Below are 26,078 nucleotides of genomic sequence, written 5' to 3'. Positions count from 1 at the left end.
TGATGGTTTTTTCCTCCTAATGGCAGCATTTTTTTTTTTTGCTTGCTTTTAATCCTAGCCATTCCAGGTCTCAGCCTGCCTCTCTGGGGGCCGGAGCTGTGGCGTAGTAGGTTAAGCCTCTGCCTGTGGTGCTGGCATCCCATACGGATGCCAGTTTGAGTTCCATCTGCTCTACTTCCAATACAGCTCCCTGCCAATGGCTGTGGAAGATGGCCCCTGGCTTTGGATTAGCCCAGCTCCAGCCATTGCAGCCATTTGGGGAGGGAACCAGTGAGTGGAAGACCTCTCTCCATCTCTCCCTCTCTCTATCTGTAAGTCTGCTTCTCAAATCAGTAAATTATTTTTAAAAAAATCCTTCCTCTCTAGGCATCTGGATATTGTGCCTTAACTCCTAGCCAATCAGTTTTCTTATTTTTTGCGTATTTCAAATTACAATATAATTCACACAGCATAAAAATCCACCCTTCTAATGTGTATGATTCCATGGATTTTAGTAAATTCACATTATCTAATTCCAGAACCTTTTACTCCTGGAACAGGGTGTAGTGGGGTGCGGGTGGTTAAGGGCACAATCCACCTGACTGGTCACAGACCTCAGGGCGAGTGGGCCTCCCTGGTTAATGAAACACTGGAATGTCAGCACAGTGCTCTGCCTCTTTCAGATGGCAGCCAAACAGTGTTTTGTAGCTACTCACCCCTGCAGAAGGAGCTGTTACCTTCCACCTGCGGTCAGATCAAGCCATCAGCTCTCCTTTAGCATGTAGCTCAAGAAACCGCACTGACCTTTGAAAGGTATGAAAAAACCAGCCAGTTATTGGACCCGCACTCAGCTCCAGGTTCGGCTGCGTACGTCTTATCTCAAATTCCTGGCGTGTTATTAGTCGGGCTCCCAGCACAGCTTCCCCGAGAACTGTCTTCATTCAGGAGGAGGGACTCTCCTGAGACGTCCATCTGCTACCTCCTCGTTCTGTCGATGCGATCAATTTCTCTTCTCCTTACCCTCAGACCTTGTCTGCATTATTCTGATTTGGCACTGTTGACAAGACCCAGACTTTTGGTACCAGCCCTGGGTTCATCAGCTGTCGCTTCCTGGTTCTCTCTGCCCCAGCCCCTGACAACCACTCACAGACGTGCCCCTGACAACCACTCACAGACGTGCCCCTGACAACCACTCACAGACGTGCCCCTGACAACCACTAACAGACGTGTGATCGCCGTGCTGTTGCCTTTTCTGAACATTTCATGTAAACAGAACCATACAACATGCAGCCTTTTGAGTCAGGCTTCTTTCACGTAGCCATAATGTTTCCCAGGTTCATCCGCGTCACAGTGTATTTCGGTACTCCATTCCTTTTATGGCTGAGTGATAGCCCAATGTGTGGCTATCACACAATTTGTTTAGCCACTCATCAATTATGGACATTTGGGGTTTGGGACATTTTGTCTACTATGAATAGTATTGCTATGTACAGTATTTTTTAAAAAAATATATATTTATTTATTTGAAAACCAGAGTGATATATAGAGAGAGAGATAGAGAGACGGGGGAGAGACAGACAGAGATATCTTCCTTCTAGTGGCTCGCTCCCCAAATGCCCACAACAGCCAGAGCTGGGTCAGGCTGATAGAGAGGTGAAGAGGGAGGGAGGGAGCGAGGGAGGGAGAGAGAGAGAGAGAGAGAGAGAGATTGATTCTATCCACTGGCTCACTCCCAGATGGCTGCAATAGCTGGAGCTGGGCCAGGTTGAAGCCAGAAGCCAGGCACCTCATCTAGGTCTCCCACATGGATGACAGGAACCCAAGTTCTTGGGCCATCATCTGCTGTCTTCCCAGGCTCATTTGCAGAAAGTTGGATGGGAAGCACAGGGTAGCCAAGATTCAAATAGGCATCTCAAATAATAGCCTACCTTGCTGGGCTGCAATGACAATCTCTCACGTATAATAAAATATTTTTAATTCTCTTGAGGGTGTATCTAGGAATAGAATTGCTGGGTCACATAGGAATTCTATTTCTAACAATTTGAAGAATTGCCAAATTCTTTTCCATTTTATATCTGCACCAGTAATGTATAAGGGTGCCAATTTCACCACACGTTTGATACTATTTCACTTTATTTTTTCTAGCCAGTCCAGTAGCTGCAAAATGGTATTTGATTGTATTGTAGTTTTGATTTATACTTCCCTAATGTCTAATAATATTGAGCATTTTTTAATGTGCTTATAGCCCATTTGTATTTCTCTAGAGAAATGTCTCTTTAAATCCTTTGCCCGCTTTAGAATTAGGTTGTCTTCACTTTCCTGGTGCTCATGCTCTAACGGCCACCTCTAACAGCACCAAATCAAATCTCTCCACTGTCAGCTGTCTTTTGGAGGACGTACGTAATAAAGTTTTTATTTAGTACACCAATCCTGTGCATGGTTTCAGCACTAGCCAAACCTCGCCAACTCCTAGCTCTAGCAAACAGGCACTTGGCACCCTTGTGACGTCATACAGAGAAGTCACAGGGCAGTCCCCGAGGGTCTGTAGGTTGCACACTTTGGTACCAGATAACTTTTTTTTTCTTTATAAGAAAGACCGAGTACTCCACACTGCACAATAACTCCTCCCAGGGTTTTAACTTTGTTTTATTTTCAAAACCAGGTCCAATGAGCTTTCTGAACAGCTGGTGTGGCTACAGAGAAACCAGCTTCCTTCAGAGAGCAGTGCTTTTGGCGGGGAGGAGGCAATCCCTTCATACTTGAACATTTTCTAATTGCTTATTTATTGTATTCTGGGGGATGGCGTAAGTACAGAGAAGCCATCTCCTCAGATGGCAGCTTTTAAAAGATTTTTCTTTCTCTCTCAACACCATGATTCCTTTAACAACATGTTTCCAGCATTCCCAGGTAGGCCAAGGTGTCCTACAGAAAAACCTTGGGTTAGACCTACAGGGGGTCTGGCTGGTGTTACCGGAAGGGAGGGCAGAGCTGGTGCGGCTGGCCATGGAGCAAGCGGACTTGGCTGGTGTGGTACAGAGAAGCCAGCTTGTTTACATGCTACATCCATGACTGCTTGCCCTAAGCAGAAAGTGCCTTTCAGGATCTATTTTTGGAGGTTTATTACGTATGTCTGGTTCTCAATTCCAACAGTTTAATGAAGATCTAAATAAAATGCTAGGTTCTACCTTAAAGAAGATTAAGGCTGTCTTTTTATTAATGAGCTGTAGGAGCTCTCACCTATTCTGGAAGCTAGACTCTTTACCAGACTTGTGATCTGCAAGGAGCTTCTCCCATTTTAAATCCGTCTTTTCACTTTCTTAATAGAGTCCTTTCATGCACAACAAAAGTTTTAATTTTGATGAAGCTCGATTTATCTGTTTCCCTGTTGCTGTGTGCATTTTTGGAGTCACGTCTAAGAAACTGTTGCCTAATCCACGGTTATACATTGAAATCTGTGTTTTAAGAGTTTCATAGTTTTAGTACTTGCATTTAGATCTTTGGACCTATTTTGAGCTAATTTTTGCATATGGTATGAGGGAGGGGTTCTAATTCATGTATTTGCATATGATCAGTTGTCTGATTATTAATTATTGCTATTTTTTCCCCACTCAAGGGTCTTGACATCCTTTCCAAAAATCAACTGGGTTGGCCGGCGCCGCGGCTCACTGGGCTAATCCTCTGCCTGCGGCGCTGGCACCCAGGTTCTAGTCCCGGTTGGGGCACCAGTTCTGTCCTGGTTGCCCCTCTTCCAGTCCAGCTCTCTGCTGTGGCCCAGGAGTGCAGTGGAGGCTGCCCAAGTGCTTGGGCCCTGCACCCGCATGGGAGACCAAGAGGAAGCACCTGACTCCTGACTTTGGATCGGCGCAGTGCCAGCCGTAGCGGCCATTTGGGGAGTGAGCCAATGGAAGGAAGACCTTTCTCTCTGTCTCTCTCTCACTGTCTATAACTCTACCTGTCAAAAAAAACAAAATCAACTGGGGAGTGAACCATCAGATGGAAGATGGAAGACCTCTTTCTCTTCTCTCACTCTCTGCTTCTCCTTCTCTCTCTCTGTAACTCTGACTTTCAAATAAATAAACATTAAAAGAAAAAGAATACAATATATAAAAAGAGAGAGTAAATCAGCATATGTAAAGCCTCTCTCGCTGCTCTCTCCCCTCCTTCTCTGTTGTTCTACCTTTCATATAGATGAAAATAAACAAAACTTTAGAAGAAAATTAAAAATACAATTGTGAAGTGTAAGTCCTCCCACTTTGCTTTCTCTCTCAAGACTGTTTTGGCTATTCTGGTTCTCTTGTGTTTCCATACAAATTTTAGCATCAATTTATCTATTTCAGCAACATGGCAGTTAAAATAATGCCAGTCAGCTTTTGCTTGATCATTCGGGGTCATGCACTTGGAACCCTTGTTACAGAGTCAGGAACTCAAGAGGGATCTGAGGGTGGTTCCGGAGCATAGAGTGACCAGCTCCTCAAGCGCCCACCACACACAGGCGGTGACACGATGACGGTCAGTGTAAGCGGGCACCAATGCTCAGAGAGAACAGGTGTGTCCTGACCGGCAGCGCCATCCTCCCTCTCTTCTGCCCAGGCCTGCGCTCTAGCCTCTGCCCTGAATCTGCAGGGCTTCTGGAAGGTTCCTTTCCTCTCCAGCAGCCCAGATCCTGCGTGTCCCCTAATCCTTAGCGAGGGCTCTAGTAACTAACTCTTTGGCACAGCAGTTAAGCCACTGCCTGGGAAGCTGAGTCGGGCTCTGATCTTCATTCCAGCTTCCTGCTAATGTGCATCTAGGGAGGCAGCCAAGGATGGCTCAAACACTTGAGTCCCTGCCGTCTATGGGGGAGACCTGGATTGAGTTTTGAGCTCCTGGCTTTGGCTAACCCAGGTGGCTTCCTGAATGTGGGGGCACCACCCCCTACCTCATACAAGAGGCCAGCCACCGGGGAGAGCTCTCTGTTTGCTGCAGACCGGGGCTGGAGGAGCCTCTCAGGCGCCCCCTCTCTTCTCCCTCCCCCTCCCCCTTTGGGGCAATCCTCTGGCGCACTCATAATGGGTATGTCCCCTTGTGGGGCAACCCACACTCCCACGTATGCGTTTACCTTCTCTCCTACCGATATACCTTATACTGCACTTAGAAATCTCATCTGGCCAGCGCCGTGGCTCACTAAGCTAATCCTCCGCCTTGCAGAGCTGGCACACCGGGTTCTAGTCCCGGTTGGGGTGCCGGATTCTGTCCCGGTTGCCCCTCTTCCAGGCCAGCTCGCTGCTGTGGCCAGGGAGTGCAGTGGAGGATGGCCCAAGTGCTTGGGCCCTGCACCCCATGGGAGACCAGGAGAAGCACCTGGCTCCTGCCATTGGATCAGCACGGTGCGCCGGCCGCAGTGCGCCAGCCGCGGCGGCCATTGGAGGGTAAACCAACGGCAAAGGAAGACCTTTCTCTCTGTCTCTCTCTCTCTCACTGTCCACTCTGCCTGTCAAAAAAAAAAAAAAAAAATCTCATCTTTGCGTGAGACAAGGGCCTGGAAAAACATGAGCATGTTTATGCCCACAACAACGCTGTCTCTCTGCCCTTCCAACTAAAAAATAACTCCATACAGAAAACCTAGAGCCCAGTGTCTTTGTCACATGCTAAGCACTCTAAGACAAGGGGGTGGGGTGGGGGAGCACATTTTCACCCTACAGGAGCTAAATGTCGACGCAGCCTAACTTGCATTGCAGAACACCGTCTTCCTCTGGGCCAGCCAGGAGTCTACCGTCTGTGACTGCACTGCCGTCAAGTTTCTGGGCAGAGACCCCTCTCTGTCCTAGGGAATCAGCTAACACTCCACAGACGGGCTGGGGCCTCCCCTCACCCGCAGAACAGGCGGATGAGGGGCCTGAGGCGGGCAGAGGACCTCCTGGGAGAAGCTTGGGCGGGCTTTTCTGTCGCTGTGGCGGGTGCTGTTAGCCTGGCACACGCACACTGGAACAAACTTGGACTCTGAAGGCATTTTTTTTTTTTGCCTCAGGCCTCCGTTTCCCTGGCCTCTGAGAAGTAGCTCATCTGAAGGAGGGGACAGACATCTTTTGGGGGTCCCTGTCTGTCTGGCCAATACCATTCTAGAAGGGTCCCATGACCTCTGTATGAATGTCTGTGAGGAGTGCCCGCCCCGGCCTGAGCCGGGCCACTCCGCCCAGCAGCTGAGCAGTGACAGCAGTCAGTCTCTCTCTCTCTCTCTCTCTCTCTCTCTCTCTCTCTCTCTCCCCCTCCTGTCCATCCAGCAACCCAAACCTTGTCACCTGTGGGGTGGGACGCAGGACCATGACTGCATATCCAGGGACACTTGGAGTGCCTTTTTGTCCAAATTCTTGCTTTTTTTCTTAGAAATGAATGGGAGTGTGTGTTATTTTAGAATAGATCTGAGCTTAATAAAAATGGTTTGCTATAGAGAATTTCTGAGCTAGGTCGACATCACCTATCCTCAGAGAAACACAGAATTTGCCCCGTTTGGGTTTTTGCAAACAGAGCCATGAAGGCCAAAGAAGCGGGGAGAATAAGGACAGCACCCGGAGGACCCAGCGACTCCTCTCTGGCCTTCTCCCGGCCGCTGTCGCCGCCTCCCACGCCCCTTCCTCCGCCCCGCGCCGCCCTCGCCGGCCGCCGCTGCCTGTTCCCGCCGGAAGCCCGAAGGCCAGTGTGCTGCGGAGCCGTCCCCACCGCGCCCCGCACCCGGTAACCGCGCGCCCACCCTCTGCCCTCCGCGTCCCTCCGGCCGGGTCACGTTCACGAACCGCGCCGCGCCTCCCCCGCGCAGGCTCGGGCGCCCGGGCTTGCAGCTTCGGCCTCCCGGGCTTTGCAGCTTCTGCGGGTTCCCGCAGCTTCCTGTCGGAAGCTGAGAGGGCTGCGCGGCGCCGTTGGGGGCTCAGGAGCCTGGAGTGGAGCCCAAGGCCCGTGCACACTCCGGAAGGGCTCGACAGCCGGTCCCGCCTCCACCCAGCTGGCGACGAGGCCCTGCCCCAGGCCTTCTCAGGGGCTCTTGGCTTCCCCGGGCGTCTATTCCCTTTGCTTTGCATTCTCCTTTTATTGGCAGATTTTCTGCTGGGATCCGGCCCAGAGGAGCCACGTGGGAGAAATCACTGGCTTACTCCCGAAGCCATGGGGCTGGGTCCCCGCGCACCAGGCCAGTACAAGGCCTGGCTTTCTTCCTCAGTGTCACCCCTCCTGGGCTTCTGTGTGGCTGACCTTAGGTTGAAGCCGAGGAAGTGCACAGCCCTCCCTCGGTATGGGAGGTGCAGGTGGATTCCAGAGATGCATGGATGGTGGAGACCCTTATGTAACACGGCCCAGCGTTGGCCTGTATCCCCTCCTCCCCCCTAGGCTGTAGTCGTCGCTAGATGACCTGCAACACCCAACACGGGGTAAATGCTATGCGGGTCGCTTCGCCGTATTGTTGAGGGAGTAAGGACAAAGAACAAAGTCTCTGCATGTTCAGTGCAGGCCCAGGTTTGGGGGCGGAGGGGAGGGGAATTTTCCATCCGCACTTGGTTGACTCCTGGGGAGTGGAATCCACAGATAGGCGGGCTCTCTGGGAGGTGTCTGTGGCTTTGTCCTGGGGATGGTGTCCCTGGAAGTCCTTGGACAACACGGGGACAGTCTGCCCCGTGAGGAGCATGAGCCTGGGTCCTGTTGAGGGCAGATATGTCCACATCCTCCCAAATCTGGGAGACCCACGGAGGCTCCAGTGCCCTGGCTGTGGTGTGCTCCACCAGGGCCATTCCACATACGTTTTATTTTGCTGCGCCTGCAAGTCCCTGTCCCTGCCCTCACTCCTTGCAGCAGGCTCTTTGGCAGCCTGCTTGTAGCATTTTCTCTGGTCAGGTCCTATGAAGTGGCCTGGCCAGACTCCAAGGTCTTGGGCAGTTTGCATTGCATTCTCTTGCCACAGAAACCCCTGTCTTTATTGAGGGCGCAGCCAGGCCCTGGCCCCCGACCCTGGTTCTGTTTTGTGAAACCTTGAGCCTTCATTGCTCATCCAGTAGGGTTGGCTTTTGGAGTTAATGGTGTCCTATACTGGGTGACCACATGTCCCAGTTTGTCAGAGACAGTTCTGGCTTGTCTCTCCATCGTCCCAGTGTCAAGTGTTCCCTCTCAGTTTGGAGAGATTCATGATTTGGGTGAGTCAGCGTGTCTCTGTCTCTAAATTGGATACAGGTGGATCTGTAGGTAGCCAAGGAGGGACCGGGCAGCCCGCACAGGACTCACGCTGGGCTCACAGGTGTCAGAGCCACAGTCTAGGAAACCAGAATTCCTCCAGGTCAATGCCAGCTCCCTCTCCTTACAGTGGAGAGCTTCAGGTGCAGTTGTCCCCAGGGGCAGGGGTTGCCGTCCACCCTCTGCACAAGACTCCAAGCTGGTACTGAGAGCTACTTCTGTTCAAATTCATCCCCAGAGTCACTGTGGGGCTTCAAAACCAGAGCGCCTAAGTTCACTGCCATGGTCCAGAGCAAGGTACTCAGAGTGCAAGCCAGCTCCTTGGCCCGGCACCTGGCTTCCGAGAACCCAGCTGATGAGCCATTGTGACAGAGGGTGGGTCTAGCATGCCCTGGGACGCTCCCCACGGGGAGAAACAGAAAGCTCTGGGTCCATGCTGGCCCTCTTCACCATGGCCAGAGAGTTTGAAGGACAGCACGGCAACATGTCTAAGTATTCTAGGGTTCAGCTGAGAGGGAGGGCCAGAGGGTATCAACCAGGATGACCACGATCCCAGTGTGCCTACATTGAGTGGTTTCCTGGGACATGGGCCCATGAGTATTTTTTTTTAAAGACTTATTTATTTATTTGAAAGCCAGAGTTACACAGAGAAAGGAGAGGCAGAGAGAGAGAGAGAGAGAGAGAGAGAGAGAGGTCTTCCATCCGCTGGTTCACTCCCCAGTTGGCCACAACGGCCAGAGCTGTGCCAATCCAAAGCCAGGAGCCAGGAGCTTCTTCCGGGTTTCCCACGCCGGTGCAGAGGCCCAAGGACCTGGGCCATCTTCCACTGCTTTCCCAGGCCATAGCAGAGAGCTAGATCGGAATTGGAGCAGCCAGGTCTCGAACCAGCGCCTATATGGGATATTGGCGCTTCAGGCCAGGGCATTAACCCACTGTGCCACAGTGCCAGCCCCAGGGGGCCCATGAGTTTTAAAACCAGGCAAGTCCTGGGCAAACCAGGAGGAGCTGCTCACCTGTCTCAGTGCTGGCTGCACCTTCGGTTCGCTCCAGGAGGTTCTCATTTAGAGAGTAATTGACACAGGTGGGACCCCAGGAAAGTGCCAGTTTCAAAGCTTCTAGTTGACCCAACAAACTACCAGAGTCGAGAACCAGTAGGTTCTAGGCAGCCCCCCTAAGTAACTCTCAAAGGTGGCTGTGTCCTGAGAAGTGGTCCCAGACAGCCCTCAAGGGGGGATGACCTGGTGCATCGGTGTTCTCCATATCAAGAGCAGCATGGAAATGGGGGTTGCAATTGTCCCAGCCCCAAGGCTTCCTTTCTCACCAGTGAGGACCAAGCTTTTTCTTTTCCTGGCATTCTCCACTACCCTTTTCCCGAGCTAGTGGGTCAGTAGAATCACCTCATTTTGAGGGGAGGGGTCACGCTTGGCACAGTCCCAGGTGAAGCTGGCATGTGAGACTTGGAAGTGGGCTGGACCAGAGGCTGGCTGGGAGGGGCTGTGTGTGCCTCGGCTTCACCTTGCGGGGCGCTGGCCGCTTGGAGAGCAGGTTCCTCTGGACTGTCCCCCTGCAGGCCCGCAGGACCATGTGGTACGTCAGCACCCGGGGGATGGCCCCCCGGGTCGACTTTGAGGGGGCCCTCTTCTCTGGCTATGCACCTGACGGCGGCCTCTTCATGCCGGAGGAGCTCCCACACCTGGACAGGGAGACCCTGCGTGCGTGGAGCACGCTCTCCTACCCCGGCTTGGTGAAGGAGCTGTGTGCCCTCTTCATCGGTCCCGAACTCATCCCAAGGGATGACTTACACGGTGAGCACCCCCGCCCCGGGCCCCTCCCCCAGCTCAGCCTCCACTACCCGGTCTCTAGGAAGGCTCTGGTCCCCTTTCCCAAAATCGGGGGATTCTTGCTGACTGTAGGATTGGAAATATTCAGAATGAGGTCATATGTCCAGGTTCTCTCCTCCAGCGAGATGAAAGCTGAAATGATCTGTAGTGAATTTGTTTAGTTGATTTTTTGAAAAAAAGATTTATTTATTTGAAAGGCAGAGAGAGAGGGAGGGAGAGAGAGAGAGGGAGGTCTTCCATCTGCTGGTTCACTCCCCAGATGGCTGCAATGGCCGGAGCTGTGCTGATCCCAAAGCCAGGAGCCAGGAGCTTCGTGTGTGTCACCCACACGGGTGCAGAGGCCCAAGGACTTGGGCCATCTTCTACTGCTTTCCCAGGTCATAGCAGAGAGAGGGATTGGAAGTGGAGCAGCTGGGATTTGAACCGGCGCCCATATGGGATGCCGGCACGGCACTGCAGGCGGCGGCTTTACCGCTATGCCACAGCTCCAGCCCCTTGTTTATTTTCAACAAGCCTCTTCAAGGCTAAGGACTTCACAATCTTGAGTCTGAGTGTTTCCCTCCTGCATATAAAGCACTTGGACCCCAGCTTGCTGTTTTATTTCCTTTAATAGATACCGATTGCTGTTTTATTTCTTTGAATGCTAATTCTAGAAGGGACTAGAGGAATGTCCTGAGCTAGCTCATCTCAAGATGCAGTGTGCCTGTGGATTTCTCCTGGGGTCTTGTTACAAAGCAGATGCTGATTTAGCAGGTCTGGGGTGGGTCTGAGAATTCTGCATTTCTCTCAGGTGCCCAGAGAAGACTAGTGCTGCTGGTCCGTGGACCACACTTTGAATAGCAAAAATGTCATCTAGAATGTGATGGTGGCTGTTTGTGGTTGGGGTGCAGAAAGGGTCACTCAGAGTGTGGCCCAGTGACCGGCAGTGATGGCATTGCCTGGGCACTTGTTAGGAATCTCAGACCTGCTGAACCAGAGTGCATTTGAACAAGATGGGGGGAGAGAGAGAGAGAAAGAGAGAGAGAGAGAGAAAGAAAGAGAGAGGGAGAGAGAGAGAGAGCACACTTCTGTCTGCTGGCTCACTCCCCAAATGGCCGCAATGGCAGGGCTATGCCAGGCCAAAACCAGGAGCTCGGAGCTTCTTCTGGGTCTCCCACGTAGGTGCAGGGGCCCAAGTACCTGGACCATCATCCGCTGCACATTAGCAGGGAGCTGGATCGGAAGTGGAGCAGCTGGGTTTGGAACCAGTGTCCATAATGGATACCAGTGTTGCAGGTGGCGGCTCAACCTGCTATGCTACAACTTTGGCCCCCAGACTTTTACCTGAGTTTATTTAATTATACTCATAGGTGGTATCAGCTAAGATAAAAACTGCTGCTGTTTTTGCCTGGTAGTAGGAGATGGAAAGTTTAAATTCAAATGGGAGAGAACTTGAAAACAGAGCTAATGTCCTTCCCCGATGTCTGACTTCCACTGCTGCCCTCACAGATCTGATCGACCGGGCCTTCCGCAGATTCCGTCTCAGAGAGGTGGTCCGTCTGGCCAGGCTGAGGGACGGGCTGAATGTGTTGGAGCTGTGGCATGGCGTCACCTATGCGTTTAAGGACCTGTCCCTGTGCTGCACGGCGCAGTTCCTACAGTACTTCCTGGAGAAGCGGGACAAGCACGTCACCGTGATTGTGGGTGTGTGTGGTGGGCCTGAGCCCAGAGCGCCTCAATGCCCCGACTGCAGGGTACCCGCCTGCAGGGCTCGGGGGCCTGGGGACTGTGGTGTTGGTCTTCTACAAAAAGCTTGCCAACTTTTTCTTGGGCCACAGCCCCGTGTCAGCCTGGTGGAAGCTACAGAGCCTTCCAGAAGAGTAGTTTCAAATACATAAGTGGTACCACGTTCACCAATGCCCTTTTATCCATGCATCTCTTGGAGGTTCGTGGATTCCATGTTAAGTTCCTTTTTTTTAAAGATTTATTTATTTATTTGAAAAGCAGATTTTATAGGGAGCAGGGAGAGAAAATATCTTCCATCCACTGGTTCACTCCCCAAATGGCTGCAACGGCCAGAGCTAGGCCAGGCTGAAGCAAGGAGCCCGGAACTCCATCTGGGTCTCCCACAAGGGTGGCAGGGGCCCAAGCACTTGGGCCATTTTCTGCTGCTTTCCCAGGTGTGTTAGCAGGGAGCTGGATTGGAAGTGGAGCAGCCGGGACTTGAACAGGCACTCAAATGGGATACCAGCATCGCAGGTGGTGGCTTAACCCGCTGTGCGATAAAGCCAGCCTGTATGTTAGATTCTAAGGCCCTGTCCTCCAAGTATTTGAAGGAAGATGTTGCTGTGTTTGCACAAAAATGCTATAAGAATTTGTGTTTCCATTCTTCTCATTTTAAAGAGGAGGTGTCCCCTTTCTTCTCATCCAGGAACTTCCGGGGACACAGGGAGTGCTGCCATTGAGAGTGTCCAAGGGGCAAAGAATGTGGACATCATTGTCCTGTTGCCCAAGGGTCACTGCTCCAAGATTCAGGAGCTGCAGATGACGACGGTGCTCAAAGAGAATGTGCATGTGTTTGGAGGTGGGTACTGTGCAGAGGCTCCCGGGGCGGCATGGCCCTGCCTGCACTGGGTCTGCCTGGGGACGTGGGCTGGGACGAAACCCCTCAGTTGATTAACTGGCCATCCTCCCTTCTCATCTCTCTGTCTCTTTCCCTCCCTTTCTTCCTTACACATATTTTGAGGTTGGTTTATATGCCTTGGCTTGGTTCTGGACAGGATCCTGGCTGTGTGGTCTCTTATGGTACCAAGGCCACAGATGCATAAACCAATACTAACAGACAGCCTAGGGAGTGTAGATCTACATACACACCCTGAAGACTGTCGCTCCAAGCGGGTTCAGCCTATCGGCACCATGTAGGAGGCAGCCAGGTAGAGCCGTAACCTGAGCCAGGTGACTTGAGATTTGTTCCAGGGCACTGAAGTTCAGAAGGTGCAAACATGTTAAATAAGTACCTATTATTACATGTTGACCATTCACACCCTCCCTTACCATACAGAAACAGCCAAGCCCTGCATGTAGTTAGCAGATCCCAGTATTTTAAACAGAGCTACCCATTTTGAGTTATACCCCTTGCTGAGCCAGCTCCTGAGAATCATAGCGTTTTGTGCTTGGAGAAAGACACAACCTTCTCCTTTAATATCAGGTTCTCTGTTCCTTAATGGGTTTGATCATTACAGAGACTGAGAGTCGAGGAAGATGGGATGACTATGGGTAGAGCCGTCCATTTGATTTCTACCTCTCAACACTCCATGAGAGCCCAGGTTGGCCTCCAGGTTGGGGGAGGAATATGCACAGCACAGAGGGTCGAGGCTGAGGTTTTCTTGTGACTGTGGGCAGGATGTCCACCTGGCCTGGTCTGGTTTGGTCACTTAACTGACAGGACAGCAAGTATAATGGCAGAAAACATTCCTTCCACCACTTTAGATGATCTCACAGAGAAATGCTTTTTTTTTTTTTTTTTTTTTTTTTTTTTGGACAGGCACAGTGGGCAGTGAGAGAGAGAGACAGAGAGAAAGGTCTTCCTTTTGCCATTGGTTCACCCTCCAATGGGGTGCAGGGCCCAAGCACTTGGGCCATCCTCCACTGCACTCCTGGGCCACAGCAGAGAGCTGGTCTGGAAGAGGGGCAACCGGGACAGAATCCGGCGCCCTGACCGGGACTAGAACCCGGTGTGCCGGCTCTGCAAGGCGGAGGATTAGCCTAGTGAGCCGCAGCGCCGGCCCAGAGAAATGCTTTTATCCAACATGAACATTGTCAAGGAGCACAGAGCACACCTTACCCACCGGAGGAGCCTGCATATCCTTTATCTCCTTGTTTAAGGGCAAACAAAAAGCCCTTTCTTCTCTTTGTCATTAGCAGATGCACACATCCTGGTGTAAAGTCTGTGGTTTTGCTATCGTGGGTTTTGGCAGAATCTTCCACAATTACCTGTACTCGGCTGCATTACCTTGCAGCCTTTTCAAGATTTGAGTGCACAGCACTCAGGCTCCAAGAAAGTCCCTGTATAGCCCCGAGCACCGACATCACTACTCAGGGCTCTAGGACTGTCTTTCCCTAGCACCACAGTGGGGCACTTCTGCCCCTCTACCTCCTTCCTTCTTGCCTTGTACACAGGTTGTTGGAGGGCCTCTACTTCAAAGCAGGGCCTGACGCTCCTTCTTGACCCGTGGGTTGGAGAATGGTGCCCATGGGAGAGCGTGGCAGACTCGTAGGTAGTGATGAGTGCAGGATGTCCTAAATGTGTTCTTGCTGCAGCTAAAGGCACATTGCTATTTTGTACCTGTTCTGAGTTTCAAGAAAATAAGGCAGCAGATTTTGAAAAAAAATCAGTTCTGTTTGTAAATAGCACTGTCCAGGTTCCTCTCCTTTCTGGAGCCTTCTGGTCTGGCTTCAAGGAAGATGTGGGTTAATTCAGGAGCTGACGGAAAAGTAGTTGTTGAGTGTTTTGCACTTGGACTCAGGAAGTAGGGATGGACCACTGGATTATGGTGTGTGGCCACTGATTGGGTTTATAGAATCATCGATGTCCATGTACTTTGTACATTTGGTTCTTTCTAAGTATAGAATAATCAAGTGATAAGTATTTATCAGTTATATTCTTTGGAATGCTTTTGACTGATAGTAACAGAAAATCCAAGTCAGCCAGCTTAAACGAGGATTTTTCCAGCTCTGTAGCTGGCAGCCCAGAAGTGCGGTGTGCTCCCAGGGAGTTGATTCAGTGACTCGACATTGCCTTCATAAGCCTACCTTCTTCCCATTCTCTGCTCTGCCTTCCCCAGTATTAAGGCTCATTCCTCTGTGGCCGTGTGATGGTCACTCAAGGTACCAGGTCTCTCTCTTCCTATGTCGCTTTCTTGAATTCAGTGAAAATTTGTTGCTAGAACTCCAACAGTCCTCCTCTTACATCTCATGGACCTGAACTGAGTGATATTCCCATCTTGGAGCCGACCCTTGACCCCCCTGGGACTGCCAGGCATTAATTGGCTCCTTCTAGCAAGGGGTAGGATCACCCATGAAGGGTTCACGAGTGGATCAGGAGTTGGCGCCACCCAGTGGTGAAGGACAGCCTAACTGTCTAGACTGGTGATTTCCCCTGTCCACTTCAGCCCCCTCCCCTACAAGTATAGATCCAAGGGTGAAATAGACGCAGATAGCAGATAAGACTCGATATTGGTTTGATTGCTGGTTTGAGCTGGTTTGTGGGGTATAACTCGGACTAGTGGACAGTTAATTTACCCATAAACTTACCCAATAATTCACCCATAAATTAAATTACTGTACATACTCAGCTTCAGGGAGGGCACCTTCTGCCCACGCAAGCTTACCTGCCACGCAGGCGCAGTGGGCAGAACACTCACCCTGTGATCTAAAGGGGTGCAGAGGGGCAGACCACATGGGAATAGTGACTGTTCACACCCTAAGCTCAGCAGAGACAACCGGCGCCCACATGGGATGGCGGCGCTGCAAGTGGACACTTAGCTGCTGCCCCACAGCACCGTCCCTGCGACATTTTTTCCTTCTCTCAAGCAAGGGCAGGTGTTCAGGAACGCAGGGATGTAAGACGTGGTTTCTGTCCTTGAACTGCTTGATGTTGCCTCTGGCCAGCCGGGCCAACCCATGGGAAAGTGAAGGAACCGCGGCTGAGCGAGAGTCCCAGGTGCCCCGGGCTCAGCCTGGGAGGGCCTGTCACAGGCAGGACCCGGCCCCCGGGGCTTCTTCCCGGCCCTGAGTCACCCGGCCTCCCGTCTCCCCTGACAGTGGAGGGGACCAGTGACGAGCTCGACGAGCCCATCAAGGCCGTGTTCGCCGACGCCGCTTTCGCGAGGCAGCACAACCTGCTGAGCCTGAATTCCATCAACTGGGCGCGGGTCCTCGTGCAGATGGCCCACCACTTCTACGCGTACTTCCAGTGTGCGGCCTCCCTGGACACGCACCCTCTGCCCCCTGTGGAGGTGGTCGTGCCCACGGGAGCTGCTGGTAATGTCACAGGTAAGCAGGTTGGGGGGGAGGGGCACCAGGGGCTTTCCCGAAAAACACCTGCTTCCTTCCAGCTGTGAAGAGAAGTTCTGAAGGCTATGGAAACGCAGACTGTAGGAGCTCCCGGAAGAGTTTACCCCTGACTTCCTGGGGTGGGGGAGGGGGTGCATTTTGGGCTCTTGCTGCAGGGGAGAGGGTCCGTGGGTGAGCACCTGCAAACCCCGACAGCCAGACCTGGGTGCTTGACTCGCTCAGTGAAGTGTGGACGGGCGAGGGCAAGGGTCAGCTGCTGTGCCCGGCTGGCAGAGCCCTACCCCAGAAACACGGACTTCACTCCCTGTCTTGGACAGCTGCCCTCTGTGGGGACACGTGGCTTGATTGACACAAGGTGTTCCCATTCCTGGACACGCGGCCCAGACACGTGTGAGAGGCAGAGAGCTCTGGACTTAGGGTTCTGGCCCCAGCTCAGCCCCCGCCCCCCTTTCCCCAGCTGAATGACTGTGGGGCGGTCTCCTAGGCTCAGTGCCTCAGCCGCGGACAGGAGGCTGCGTTGGTTCTCACATCCCTCAGGCCTGCTGCGGGAGCAAGTAAAATCCGAGTGTGCCTCTGCACCTTTGGAAGGCTACAGTGCTGTGTGGCACGGAGGTCGATTCCTCCAATACCCGTTAATATTCTGCGCACTTGCTGTGCTTCCCAGGCGTTAACTCATGTAATCTTGACACGTGCCTCTGAAGAAGAGCTTGGCAGCTGTCCCTTGGTACGCACAGGGAATGGCCTCTGAGACCTCCCTGCCCCCTGCCGCTGGTCCCAAATCCCACAGCCGCTCAAGTCCCTTTAACAAATGGCGTGGTGTTTGTACGGAACCTCTGCAATCCTCCCGTAGACTTGAAATCATCTCTAGATTGCTTCTGACACCGAATGCAAGCCAAAGGCTGTGTAAGCCACTGTTGTACTGTTCCTTGAAGGGAACAGTGACAAGAAAAAGGTCTGCCCCTGTTCAACAGAGATGCGGCTTTTTTTCCAGTATGTTCGCTCCATGATTGGTTGAATCCTGACTGTACTCCTGTTTCCGGTTTATAATGAGGAAAGGGAGACGAAGAGGAGTCAGTCCACTTGTCTCTGACCAGTGGCTGAGCCGGGGTTACAAGGCAAGCAATGCAGAGCCTGTGGCCCCTCCAACTCAGGAGCCCAATGGCTGCTACTGTTTCTGACCATTCTATCAGTGGCATTGTGTCTGTGGGCACCATGGGGGGTGTAGGTGAGGCCACAAAAGCACCTCAGTGCCTAGAAAGCTTCTTGACTTCTGCCACTAGCAGAACAACAGTTCTTATCATCCCCAAGCTGTGGGGCTGGCGCTGTGGCATAGCGGGTAAAGCCACTGCCTGCAGTGCTAGCATCCCATGTGGGCGCCAGTTCGAGTCCCGGCTGCTCCACTCCTAATCCAGCTCTCTGCTATGTCCTGGGAGAACAGCAGAAGGTGGCCCAAGTCCCTGGACTCCTGCACCCACGAGGGAGACCTGGGAGAAGCTCCTGGCTCCTGGCTTCAGCCTGGCCCAGCCCTGGCCATTGGGGCCATTTGGGGAGTGAACTAGCAGATGGAAGATCTCCTTTCTCGCTCTCGCTCTATGTGTGTGTGTATGTGCATGTGTGTGTGTCTCCTCCTCTCTCTGTAACTCTTCCTTTTAAATAAGTAAATAAATAAATTTCAAAGTGTTCATTTTGGGGCAGGCATTTTGGCACAGCAGGTTAAGCTGCTGGTTGTGATGCCACATCCCCCATGAGCACTGGGTGGAGTCCTCGCTGCTTCGCTTCCAATCCAGCTCCCTGCTGATGCACCTGGGAAAGCAGCTGAAGATCGTGCAAGTCCTTGAGTCCTTGCCATCCACGTGGGAGACGCAGTTGGAGCTCCTGGCTCCTGGCTTTGGCCTGGCCCAGCCCTGGCTGTTGTAGACATCTGGGGAGTGAACCAGAGCATGGAAGATTCTCTTTCTCTCTCTCTTTGTCTCTTCCTCTCTCTCCATCAGTCTGCTGTTCAAACACATAAACAACAAATCTTTTATAAGTGTATAATTCAATGTTTTTTAGTATACAAGAGTATTTCAAAAAGTTAATGGAGAAATGGAATTAAAAGATATTTATTGAGTACAAAAAATTGTGAAATCAGTGCATAGATTTTTCATAATATGTGTGCTCATGAACTTCTTGAAGACTTGTGTGCATAGATTTCAAAAATTTTTTGCTGCAAAATAGACATCGTTTAATTCCCTTTTCTGTGTTTTTTTTTTTAAGTACTCTCGTGTTTACATGTTTGTGTAACCATCCCCACATGGATGTTAAAACGTTTACATCACCCTAAAAATAAGCCCTGTACCCATTAGCAGTCGCTTCTCATTTCCTCCTCGTTCTGTTCCCCCTACAGCCCGAGGTGGCCCCACTCCCCTAGTCTTTATTCTCCGTATACTTTCCTATGCTGGACGTTTTATAAATGGAATCGTTTAACATGTAGTCCTTGCATCTGCTTGCTTTCACTTAGCATAGTGTTTCCAGGGGTCACCCAGGGACTTGTTCTGTTGTGTGGATGTATCGCATTCGTTTATCAACACAGCAGTGGGTGGACATTTGGTTGTTATGAAAATTGCTGCTGTGAACATTTGTATGTCAGTTTTTGCATGACCCTACCTTTCATTTCTCTTGGTGTGTGATTGGAGTGGAATTGCTGGGCTGTATGGTAACTCTAAGCTTAACATTTCAAGAAACTGTTAGATGGTTCTCCAAAGTAGCTGCACCATTTGACGTCCCCACCAGCCACGTAGAAGTTTCCAGCTTCTCTGCATCCCTGCCAACACTTGTGATTGTCTTTTTTATTTTAGCCAATAGTGAATGTGAAGTGGTGTCTCACTGTCAGTTGGATTTTTGTTTCCCTGATGGCTAATGATGTTGAGTGTCTTGATATGTCCATGGGCCGTCTGTATATTTTCTTTGAGGAAATGACTATTCAAATCATTTGCCCACTTTGTTTTTAAAGATTTATTTGTTGGGGCCAGCGCTGTGGCATAGCAGGTAAAGCCACTACCTGCAGTGCTGGAATCCCATATGGGCGCCGGTTCGAGACCCAGCTGGTTCACTTCTGATCCAGCTCTCTGCTATGGTCTGGGAAAGCAGTAGAAGATGGCCCAAGTTCTTGGGCCCCTGCACCCACATGGGAGACCTGGAAGAAACTCCTAGCTCCTGGCTTCTGGTCGACACAGCTCTAGCCGTTGTGGCCAATTGGGGACTGAACCAGTGGATGGAAGACCTCTCTCTTTCTGCCTCTCTTTCTCTGTGTAACTTTGACTTTCAAATAAATAAATAAATATTTTTAAAAGATTTATTTGTTTATTTGAAAAGCAGAGTTATATACACACAGAAAAAGAGAGACAGACAGAGAGAGAGAGAGAGAGAGAGATCTTCCATCTGCTGGTTCACTCCCCAGATGGCCACAATGGCCAGTATTGGGCCAAGCCAAAGCCAAGAGCCAGGAGCTTCCTCCGGGTCTCCCATATGGGTGCAGGGGCCATCTTCCACTGCTTTCTTGGGCCATAAGCAGAGAGCTGGATTGGAAGTGAAGCAACTGGGATATGAACAGGCAGGCACCCGCATGGGATGCCCGAGTTGTAGGTGGTGGCTTTACCTGCTGTGCCACAATGCTGTCCATGTTTGCCCAATTTGTAATTGAGTTCTTTGTGTTTTTATTGTTGATTTGTAAGATTTGTTCATGTAGTCAGGACACAGGGCCCTCATCAGATACAACATTTGCAAATGTTTTTCCCATCCTCAATTATCTTTTCAATTTTGGGGGGGTCTTGAAGCACAAAAGCTTTAAAAGGGACAAAAGTTCCTTAACTCTGACCAAGTCAAATTGTATTCCTTTCTCTTTTGCTTCTGAAATAACCCGTGTTGTCCCCTCTTGCCTTCAGCGGGGTGCATCGCTCAGAAGATGGGCCTGCCGATCCGCCTGGTGGTGGCAGTGAACCGCAATGACATCATCCACAGGGCTGTCCAGCAGGGGGACTTCTCTCTGTCTGCCGCTGTCACACCAACCTTGGCATCGGCTATGGACATCCAGGTGGGCCGAGCGATGGGGAGGGGCGAGAGTCTGGCCCGGCTGTTGGGTGGGTGGAGCTGCACGGGGCTGAGATCCACATGGCCCCCAGGACTCTGCCTTTCTGCCCAGGTTCCCTACAACATGGAGAGGATTTTCTGGCTGCTCTCTGGCTCTGACAGCCAGGTGACAAGGGCCCTCATGGAGCAGTTTGAAAAGACGCAAGGGCTAAAACTACCCAAGGAACTACACAGCAAGGTCAGTCACTGCCCAGCCGGCACAGAGAAGGGCAAGGGTGCAGCCACATACAAGAGGAGGGGGTTGGGGGTCTGGGGTCTGTTTCCTGGCTCCCTGGGGTGAGCTGGGTGCTTCTACAGTCATTTTATATGGGTTCATTGATTGCAGTAGAGAGCATGGTCTGGGGGCAGGGGCCTCAGTCCTCAGCCAGAGGTGAGACGCTGGGCCAGTTTCCTAAACTCTGCCTCAACTTCCTCATCTGTGGTGTGGGAATAAGAAGGCCTCCCTCGCAGGGACTGTGAAATTAAGTCAGTGGATGCATCGAGGCATGTTGGGTGGCTGGAGGACTTGTTAGGAGAGCTACCAGAAGTTTTGTTTTGGGTTGGGAATTTATAACCGTCCAGCTGGACAACTGGAGGCTGCTCCGCCCCCCAGGAGGGCAGAGGCCATTGTGCTGTTGAGCCTTTTCCTGTCCCCAGAGTGGTAGGATTCTAATTAGGAAGGGTTGCCTTTGTTTTAATGCAATCTAGTGCCGATTGCTTGCATTTTAAGTTTAAAAAATAGGATCTGGAGGACTACGTTCAATTTTCTCTAACATATTCCCAGTAAGTGGTCAGCAGAGCTGTGTATGCCTAAAGTGACTGCGACCTCTCTACCAGCTGTAACCAGCCTAACACTCTTTATTTTTTTTTAATTTATTTATTTAAAAGGCAGAGAGAGAGAGAGAGAGAGAGAGAGACAGCAACAGCTCTTCCATCTGCTGGTTCACTTCCCAGAGGGCCTCAACGGCTGAAGCCAGGAGCTTCTTCCAGGTTTCCCACGTGGGTGTAGGGGCCCAAGGACTTGGGCCATCTTCTACTTCTTTTTTTTTTTTAAAGAATTATTTTATTTATTTGAAATACAGAGTTACAGAAAGAGGTAGAGGCAGAGAAAGAGAGAGAGAGAGAAAGGAGGTCTTCCATCCGCTGGTTCACTCCCCAGCTGGCCACAGCAGTTGGAGCTTGGCCAATCTGAAACCAGGAGTTTCTTCTAGGTCTCCCACGTAGGTGCAGGGGCCCAAGGATTTGGGCCATCTTCTACTGCTTTCCCAGGCCATAGCAGAGAACTGGATTGGAAGAGAAGCAGCTGGGACTCAAACGGGCGCCCTTATGGGAGGCCAGCGCGGCAGGCTGGGGCTTTAACCCACAGCACCACAGTGCCAAGCCCCAACCTTCTACTGCTTTCCCAGGTGTATTATCAGGGAGCTGGATCATAAATGGAGCAGCTGGGACAAGAATCAGTACCCATGTGGGATGCTGGCATCACAGGTGGTGGGCTTAATCCCAGCTTCCTCTTGATTTTTTTTTTAAGATTTATTTGTTTACTTGAAAGATGGAGTTACAGAGAGAAGGAGAAAAGGCAAGTCCTCTGCTTCATTCCCTCCCTGGCTCAACATTTAGGAGATGCCTGCTTTGCTGGCATGACTTCCCTCCCTCCCTCCCTCCTATATATCCACTATGAGCCAGGAACTCTGCCAGGTGCTGGAGACAGAAAGACAAAATGCATTGCTCACCTTCTGTGAACTCCAGTATGGGGAGATGGCTGCACAAAGGATTCACAACATCTCACGATCTCTGTGACAGTCGAGTATATGCAGGGTGTTTGGCTTATTATAAGTGGGCAGTGTGTTTTCAGAGAATGATCAAATAAGCCAGCCACACGGGGGCAGTACAGAGACGGGGTCTTCCTGTGTAGGAGTAGCAGGGAGCCTTCCCAGAGGAAGTGCTGCAAAGCTGGGTGGGAACTGACAGGGGTTCTCACACACGCAGGAGAGGGGTACACCAACAACAGGCACCAGGTGGGCGGCGCTGTGGCAGGTAAAGCTGCTGCCTGGGACCCTGGCATCCCACGTGGGCGCTGCTTCCTGTCCTGGCTGTTCCACTTCCGATCCAGCTCTCTGCTAATGCACCTGGGAAAGCAGCAGAAGATGGCCCAAGTGCTTAGGCCCCTGCCACCCACCTGGGAGACCCGGAAGAAGCTCCTGGCTCCTGGCTTTGGATCAGTGCAGCTCTGGCTTTTGTGGCCAACTGGGGAGTGAACTAGCAGATGGAAGATCTCTCTGACTCTCCCCTTCTCTGTAACTCTGACTTTCAAATAAGTAAGCAAATCGTAAATAAATAAATAAGTAAATAAATAAAATGGGCACCAGAAATACTTGGGTGCCCCTACCCTGTGTTGGGTCAGGTTGCTGAGCAAGACTGAATGCTAATGTGCTGATTAGTGAGTCATATTCCAACTCAATTTATTGACCTAAAGCTCACATGTCTCCTTCCTCCAGGTGAGTGCATCAGCTCAAACCTGGGAAATGAGATTTGACTCTGAGCGGAACCAGCCACTCCATTGGAGCCTTTGCCTGGGGCTCCTGGTGTGTGTCTGGCTGCGTGGTGCTCGTGGGCTGCCGGTCCTCTTTTCCTGCTCCCCCAACCCTGATTCCCACCGCTCCGACCCACTCAGCTTTCAGAAGCTGTGACATCGGAGTCAGTATCGGATGCGGCCATCACTCAGACCATGCGCCGCTGCTGGGACGAGAACCGGTACTTGCTGTGCCCTCACTCGGCCGTAGCCGTGAGCTGCCATTACCGACAGACAGCAGGGCAGCAGCCCAGGTATGGGCCACAGAGTCGCGGTCACTGGGGCCCTGTGACTTGCAAGGGTCCTGGTCTTCCCCACGCAGGGGAGACAGGGTTGTGGGGAAAGGGTGCTGGGTGGAACCGTGGACCGGAAGAGGAAGTGAGAGAGACCTCCCGGGACAGCTCGGGGTGGGGGTGGCTGTGCTGGGCCTGCAGCCGCCTGAGTACTTGGCCAGGTGAGGGCAAGGCATGGCCCACCTGTCTTTCTTCCACGCACCCTCCTCTCCCCTGTGCCTTCTCCTTCCTTTCCGACCCCTCCCCCATTCTCTCACTGCTCCCCTCTGCCCCCTCTTCACCAGCAGCGTCCCCCAGTGCTGTCTGGCACCTGCTTCTGCGGCCAAGTTCCCAGAAGCTGTCCTGGCTGCGGGGCTGAGCCCCGAGACTCCCGCCGAGATCCTGGCCCTGGAGCACAAGGAGACACGCTGCACCATGATGCGGAGAGAAGACGACTGGACGCTGATGCTTCGGGCCACCGTGGAGGACATCAGCCGGCGGTGGGGGAGCCACCCCCTGCCAGCCTCCCAGTAGCCGGCTTGGGGTTGGCCTCCTCGACATGGACATGACCTTCTCCATTGACAGCCAGGGGTCTCGGCTCAGCTGGTTTTGCTCTGTTCCCTGGCTGCCCTGTGTGCTGTGGCCGCGCTGTGCCTGGGCACGGGGGAGGTGGTGACCACTGCTGTCCAGGCCTGCAAAGGAATATCTTGGAGTGCAGAGTCAGCCTGGTCTCCAGGGGCTTCGGACCCCAGACCTGTGAAGCTGGGGGCTGCTCACTACCTCAGTGCAGCCTTGGGGCCTGACAGTCTCTGTACCTGAGTGTATCTGACCCCAAAGCTGGATCCGGGAGGCCTGGCACACCCTGTCCCTGCAATAGAAGCACCTGTTGGGTGTGATGGAGTTGAAGTGCGTCCCGAGGGCGGATCCTTTCCCGGCGGAGCTGCAGGAACGTGATGGGTGGGTTGCTGGGTGGGGGTGCTGAGGGCTGCGGAGCCTTGAGGGGGCAGCAGGGCAGGAGGGCGCAAGTGGCCTGGGAGTGATGGTGTCGGCCAGGTCGGCAGACCCAGGAGTGCGCTACAGGGTTCTGAGCCTGTGGGGATACAGAGTAGTTTTGGACAGACAACAAATGTTAATAAGGCAAGCCTCTGGCCGTGGACCCCGAGTGGGGGGGTGGGGTCCCTCTGGAAGGCAGGGGAGGCAGGTGCAGGGCAGACGGATTCTTTGGCCACTAGAGGTCAGTATTGCCCCACTCTGAGGGCTGCTGTGCCATGACCCGGTGGGCGTCTGAGGTCCAGAACCCGCTCCCCCAGCCCAGGTCTGAACGCACTGGGCTGTCCTCTGTCCAGCGCCACCCCACAGCAGAACGCGCAGGCCCTGCCTCTGTGCGCTGCCCAGGGACTGCCCGAGAAGCCAGACGACTCCGCAACTGAGGAAGTCCCCAGGGAAGCGTGGCTTTGCACAATAGGCGGGAAAGGCGGGAGGCTGGAGCCACAGGAGGGTGGGGGGAGTGTTCCCAGGGGAATGGCCTTTGTGGGCTCGGCACTTCATTTCTGAAACGCGCTGATGGAAACCCGGCTGTTTCCCGTCAGGCACAGTAGGCCCGGTGCTCAGGCTCACCACGCTGTGGGAGGCCCATGAAAATGTTCTGGTTTAGTTATTTTTAAATGAGGCAAATTGAGTCTCATTTATTTTAGAGGCAGAAACCGCAATCTCCCTCCCCCAGATGCCTGCAACAGGCTGAAGCTGGATCCGGGAGCTCAGGCCGGGCCTCCCACGTGGGTGGCAGGGATCCCGGGGCTTGAGCCATCACCTGCCGACTGCAGAGTGCGGACTGGAAGCTGGAATTGGATGCGAAGCTGGGACCGGAGTCCACGCACTCAGCTACGGGACGTGGAGGTCCCAGCCCGCAGCTTTACTCTGTACCAAAAGCCTACCCCTCACTTCTTATAAAACCGAAAGCAAGCAATGAATACAGATGAATTGTGTTCACCTTTCTGCCAACACAGGGCCATGGAAGTCCTAAGGGGGCTTCCGTGCCTGGTGAGACTTCCCACAGGTTAGCTCGTCCAGTCCTGGCAGCAGCCTGTGAGCCAGGGGCGGCCCTTCCCCCATTTTACGCTTAGGGGACTGGGGAGCCCCGGGAAGGCGCAGAGAGGCGGAGACTCCCGCCAGGCGTCGCAGCTGCCAGTGTGGCGTGGTTTTCACCATCCCGACTCCTGGACATCCAGCCGCGTGCTTGTGGGGCTCGCTCCTTGGCCCTGCTTCTGAGTCCTTTTCCCCTCTCCTTTACTCCGGTGAAGTGGATTCGGGGGCTCTCAGGGCCTCTGTGAGGCCCCAGAGCAGGGCCAGGGTCACAGGGAAACTCCTGCCCTCTGAACGGTTCTGGAATGTGCCCAGCCCTGAGAGGCCACCACCCCTGTGAGAGAGGGCCCAGAACGAGCACAGCACAGAGGGACGGGAACTGAACTGCAGGGTGCACCTGCCACAGGTCGGGGAAGTGGGGCAAGCAGAGGAAGACAGGGGAGGTGGGAGGTGTGAAGAAGCTCCTGCCCCCTTAGACACCATAGGGAGGGAAGCTGCAACCCCCGGCTGGCTCCCCAAACTCGTAGGTTGCGGCTACAACTTCCAGCATCTCCAAACATAACCACTTGGAGATAAAATCTTTAAAAAGGTGGCTAGGGGCTGGCCTGTGATGCCGGCATCCCATACACTCATCCCTCTTGTTCCAGTCCTGACCACCCTGCTTCTAATCCAGCTCCCTGCGAATGTGCCTGGGAAAACAGTGGAAGATGAACCAAGTACTTGGGCGCTTGACGACCACATAGGAGACCTGGATGGAGTTCCAGGCTCCTGGGTTTGGCCCTATCTAATGGAGCCATTTGGGGAGTGAACCAGCAGATGAAAGAGCCCTTCCTCTCTCTCCTTCAATCTTTTTTTTTTAATGATGGTTAATTTAAAATGAAGTCTTTAGAGTGGGATTTAAATCCAGTATGACCAGTGACCTTGTAAGAAGAGGTGAGGGTTCTGTGCTGTGGCGTAGTGGGTAAAGCCACTGTCTGCAGCACT

The 26,078-nt window shown here is 52.6% G+C and overlaps 1 protein-coding gene and 1 long non-coding RNA gene across 8 annotated transcripts; one reads left to right on the top strand and one right to left on the bottom strand.

Annotated features, from left to right (window-relative positions):
• Positions 1-355: 355 nt before the first annotated feature.
• LOC138848566 (uncharacterized) lies at positions 356-6,998 on the bottom strand. Its single transcript, XR_011386500.1, has 2 exons — positions 6,750-6,998; positions 356-783 (listed from the first exon to the last, which is right to left on the bottom strand). It is a non-coding gene; the product is annotated as an uncharacterized lncRNA (long non-coding RNA).
• Positions 6,544-23,918, top strand: THNSL2 (threonine synthase like 2). Of its 7 annotated transcripts, none has more exons than XM_051842684.2 (9): positions 6,544-6,690; positions 9,740-9,974; positions 11,499-11,693; positions 12,421-12,573; positions 15,813-16,043; positions 19,988-20,136; positions 20,245-20,370; positions 22,843-22,994; positions 23,321-23,918. In XM_051842684.2, the coding sequence occupies exons 2-9, from the start codon at positions 9,752-9,754 to the stop codon at positions 23,544-23,546; spliced, it is 1,455 nt and encodes a 484-aa protein (XP_051698644.2). In that variant the 5' UTR covers positions 6,544-6,690; positions 9,740-9,751; the 3' UTR covers positions 23,547-23,918. The 7 variants fall into 7 exon arrangements, 5 of the variants coding, with proteins under 5 accessions (XP_051698644.2, XP_051698643.2, XP_069924917.1 ...); XR_011386497.1 differs by having other exon boundaries at positions 6,551-6,690; positions 22,667-22,994; XR_011386498.1 differs by having other exon boundaries at positions 6,551-6,690; positions 22,667-22,994; positions 23,318-23,918.
• Positions 23,919-26,078: the final 2,160 nt, after the last annotated feature.

This window comes from Oryctolagus cuniculus, chromosome 2 (assembly GCF_964237555.1).
Source record: "Oryctolagus cuniculus chromosome 2, mOryCun1.1, whole genome shotgun sequence".
NCBI lineage: Eukaryota > Metazoa > Chordata > Mammalia > Lagomorpha > Leporidae > Oryctolagus > Oryctolagus cuniculus.
Note: the sequence above shows the minus strand (reverse complement) of the source record. Positions and strands in the feature narration are given on the sequence as shown.

Coding starts and splice junctions, on each gene's coding strand:
- THNSL2 (XM_051842683.2), top strand. CDS start 9,752: ATGTGGTACGTCAGCACCCGGGGGATGGCCCCCCGGGTCGACTTTGAG. Junction 11,694..12,420: donor GCACGTCACCGTGATTGTGG/GTGTGTGTGGTG, acceptor CTTCTCATCCAG/GAACTTCCGGGGACACAGGG. Junction 22,995..23,317: donor ACAGCAGGGCAGCAGCCCAG/GTATGGGCCACA, acceptor CCTCTTCACCAG/CAGCGTCCCCCAGTGCTGTC.